Source organism: Phalaenopsis equestris, unplaced genomic scaffold, assembly GCF_001263595.1.
Source record: "Phalaenopsis equestris unplaced genomic scaffold, ASM126359v1 Scaffold000002, whole genome shotgun sequence".
In the NCBI taxonomy this organism is placed as follows: Eukaryota; Viridiplantae; Streptophyta; class Magnoliopsida; order Asparagales; family Orchidaceae; genus Phalaenopsis; species Phalaenopsis equestris.
In genome coordinates, this window is record NW_018164444.1 from 47,381,829 (window position 1) to 47,385,952 (window position 4,124).

The following is a 4,124-nucleotide window of genomic DNA, read 5'->3' on the forward strand; positions in this document are numbered from 1 at the left end:
CCTGCTCATTTTCTTCTTTCCTTTTTTTTTTCTTGATGCTTATTCAAGCTGCTCTTTCTCAGTTTTCTTTGCCATGGGAGGAAATTTTGTTAGATAATTTAAGAGAGTAGTATCTCTGCCAAAAAAAAAAAAAAAGAACTTTTAGAAATTATTTAGGAGAGTAGTTATACAAGGGAATATTTTTTTTTTCAATTGAATTAAAGTAATCTATACGACTGTCTTGGAAGAGAAAAGATATTACATCCGTACAACAACCCGAATGCAGCGGAGAAGGGGAGGAATAGAACCTCCACCCTTCTCGCTGCATCTGGACTGTTGTTCGGACATCCAGAGTCTGCATGTAATATTTTCTCCTTAGAAGGGGGAGTTCATAAGCTATGATTTATCAGTGTTAGTGTTAAAAAATAGATAAAACTTTTTAAACTCAAACATAAATATTAATCTTAACAACTACCACTTAATATCAATGTTTATTCTAAACTCTAGAGGTATTTTTAAAGTAGCTTTAAGCCCTCCGAAACCAAGCCTTAGCCCTAACGTCTCCGGCACGCTGGTTTGAGCCATCTCCCGTGATTCTCAGGGAAACGACCGCCGGCGGCGATGACGGCACCGGCAGTGGCTTCCTCTCTGGTACACGAGGTTCTAGGTTGGAGAGTCCAGGATATCGATAAGCCCATAATCGACTATATAATCAACGTCCTCGCCGACGAGGACTTCGAATTCGGCATCGACGGCGACGGAGCATACGAGGCTATTGGCGAGCTCCTCGTTGATTCCGGATGCGTGGATAACCCCAATGAGGGACGCTCGGTAGCACCACTGCCTCGCTTTTGCTTTTTTGCTTACTTGTTTTTGCTCTAGGTTACTGGTCATGACTCCATTTCATGTTTGTTGTACTCATTTTGTTGGTTTTGGTAACGTTGTTATCAGTTTTCTTGCTATTTCTGCGGGATGGCTTATACATGCTATTGAATTGAGGAGCTGTCACAAATCACAATCATATAAATCTTCGATAGGGTTTCTTTCGTTTCTTTCTATGAATTTTTATTTATTTATTTATTTGTTGTTGAAGTAGAACGACGTGACTCGAGACTTCAGTAGTCAAATAGAAGAAACACCGTAGGGAGCAGAATATGATAATGCACTTCTATGGTTCAAGCATGCGATCATCATTGCCCATTTGGTCAACTTTCACAAATCTCACGTGAAAGGGGTCATATACCCTGATTTTGCAAGCCTGACTCCCTTTCAAACATAGAACATGTCTAACTTCATTCAGTTTCAAATCTGATCCATTTGACAACTTGATGTCAACATTCCTTTTTGACAATGCTTCTTGCCTTGTTATCTCTTAAATACATTTTCCCTAGATCATCTTGAGTGTAGTTTTTGAACATCTCTTTGTTGAGACAAGCTTGAAAAGAGGCACTTAAATCTATCATCCACAATTCAATACTGTTTAATGATAAAATAAGGGAGTTAAATTGGATTTAATATGTGAAGACATTTTTAGAGAGTTTTCTGTATGGACCTCCATAAACAGTCTTCTTCGGAGTTTTACAGTATTTCTTAAAGTGACCTTTATTTTGACAGTTTCAATGTTCACCTCTTCCTTTTTTTCTTCCTGACATGAAAGTTAGGGTCTGTTTGAGGCAACTGCAGTTTTTTCAGATAAGCAGTTTATCCTGATAAGCTGCTGATCAACAGATGATCCAGATAAACTGGCTTGCTGTTTGGTTTTTGTGTTTGAAAAATAACTGATTTGCAGTTGTTTCTGGTCAAATGACCATCCGTGCACTAATATTGTTTGTAACAAAACTGTCATAACAATATATTTAATACTTCAGAAAAAAAAAAAAAAAACTTCACAACAACACATAAAAATAAATTAAAGACCTAAAAATAAAATATTACAAAAGAAAATTATCATATTTAATAAAATAAAATATTGCAAAACTTCAATTTTTACATATATGCCATCATACATATGTATGAAAAGATGTATTTTACTTTTTAAAAATTAAAATATTGATATTTTTAATTTCATATGAAATATTTGGGTTGTATAAATATAAAAGTATAAATTATAGGTGATGGATATGTAAATATATAGGAATTGGGTGGTATGTTTATAAATACGACTAAACATTCCATGAGCCATATTAAAATTTCATATAAATTTGACCAAACATATTGAATTTTAAACTAAAACTTAAAATTATTATCTAATTATTTTTATATTTCCAAGTAGTTTTTTTTGTGGCTTGAATAGGCTTACTTTCCTCGACGATGGCGTGAGCAGACTTACCTTCCCGGATGGTTTCTGGTAGGAGCGGAGCGGAAGGATGAGAAAGAAGGGAGTATCGCTGGTCTTTGTATGTCGCGATCCCATCACGGCCTTTGCTACCGGCTCTAATCGCGACTGTATTGCGAGGTTTCATTCACGAAGCCGATTGTTTTGGGCGAAACTAGGAGTGAGAGTGACAACTTCAGGCTACGACAATGAGCATGACTTTGGCCTGCGACGACGAGCGATGCTTCGACCTGCGACGACGAGAGAGATTTCAGCCTGCGACGACGAGTGAGGCAATCAAGCATATCCTTCGATCTTCTTGTCCTCGACGACTTTTCTCTCTTAACGGGACGAGGGCAATCCCGTCAAAATGTTTCCCGAAACGCGGGCCGTTCGCGTTTAATGTAAAATAAAAACTTCGTTCACGCATATGCTGTCAAACACTGCTTTCAAACGGTGAGGTGACGTTTCGAAAGAGCCGGTGAAATTGATAAGCTGCCCCAAACACACCCATACTCTCTTGAATTTGATAATGCAATTACTTGTGTTTTTATCCAGATTTCTTTCCTTAATTTCAACCTTCAGAGGAGAATTCGAAGTCACACTTTTTGTGTTTTTCCAAACTTCTTTATTCAGCACTAACCCCACAATATTATCAGAGTTGAACTTTATGTTTCTTGAAGAGTTACTTACCACAATATTAAGTTCATCCCAAATATCTTGCAATGAATATAATAATAATAACACTCCAACCTCATCTTCAACTTGATGCCAACATAACGCAATTGTTTTGTCACAATGTTAAAATTCTTCACGCGTTCAGCCACTGAGCTACCATTTACTATCTTCATATTGAACAATCTCATCATCAGAAAAAATTTATTTGAAGCTGATGGGTTCTCATCTATTCTTGTTAATGCAATCATGAGGTCAACATTAGTTTTCTCATTTGTAATGTTGAAATCAACAAATTAGGAAAGTGAAAGTCGGACCAAACTTAGAGTTGTTTGATTAAGATCTTCATACTGAATAACATATTTATCAGAAAATTTTTATTTAAAGCCAAAGTTTTCTCATATATTCTTATTAGTGCAAACATTAGTAGGGCTATCAATTTAGCTTGAAGAGCGTTAATTGCTCGAAAATTGATTTGAATTTTAGCTTGAATTGAGATCAGATTGAAATAAACGAGCTGAGTTTTGAGTCAAAATTTTGGATCAAATTTTTTCGAACCGATTTCGAGTCATACACGGATTTGCTTGAAATGGCTTGAGATCGGCTCAAAAATTTTTTTTTATGAAAATTATTTATAATCCAAAATAAATTAAAATATAACAAGGTAAGAGCAAATTTGGAGCTGAAACAAATTCAAATATCTTAAGCCATCTATTTTTGATTTCGAGTCGGATCAAGCCGATTTCAAGCTGGAATGGATCCAAATAATTCAAATTTGAGTCAGCTCATTTCGATTTCGAGCCAGATCGCTTGATTTAAATTTAGTTGGGCTGGCTTGAAATTGAACATAACACGTCATTAGGGGTGTAAACGAACCGAACACGAACGAACAAAGCTTGTGTTCGTGTTCGGTTCGTTTGAAATTTAGTTTGTTTAAAATAAGTTCGTGTTCGAAATTGTTCGTAAAGTCACTGTTCGTGTTCGTTTCTTAAAGAACGAGCCGAACACGAACTGTTTGCGAACGACGAGCCAGTTTGACATCCATAATATTAATATATATAAATAATATATTATATTAATTATATAATTTATATTATATAAATACATAATATCTATATTAGTATATTACTAATATTGTAAATTAATATAATAATAT

General features: G+C 35.3%; 1 protein-coding gene across 2 annotated transcripts in view; it reads left to right on the plus strand.

The window, feature by feature from the left end:
- The first annotated feature begins 469 nt into the window (after positions 1 to 469).
- The window catches only part of LOC110026029 (ABC transporter F family member 3), a 76,772-nt gene continuing 73,117 nt past the window's right edge, over positions 470 to 4,124 (plus strand). For both annotated transcript variants that reach the window (XM_020726781.1, XM_020726790.1), the window contains exon 1: positions 470 to 810. In XM_020726781.1, the coding sequence (XP_020582440.1) occupies positions 601 to 810 (210 nt within the window). In that variant the 5' untranslated portion in view covers positions 470 to 600. The remainder of the gene's footprint in view (positions 811 to 4,124) is intronic.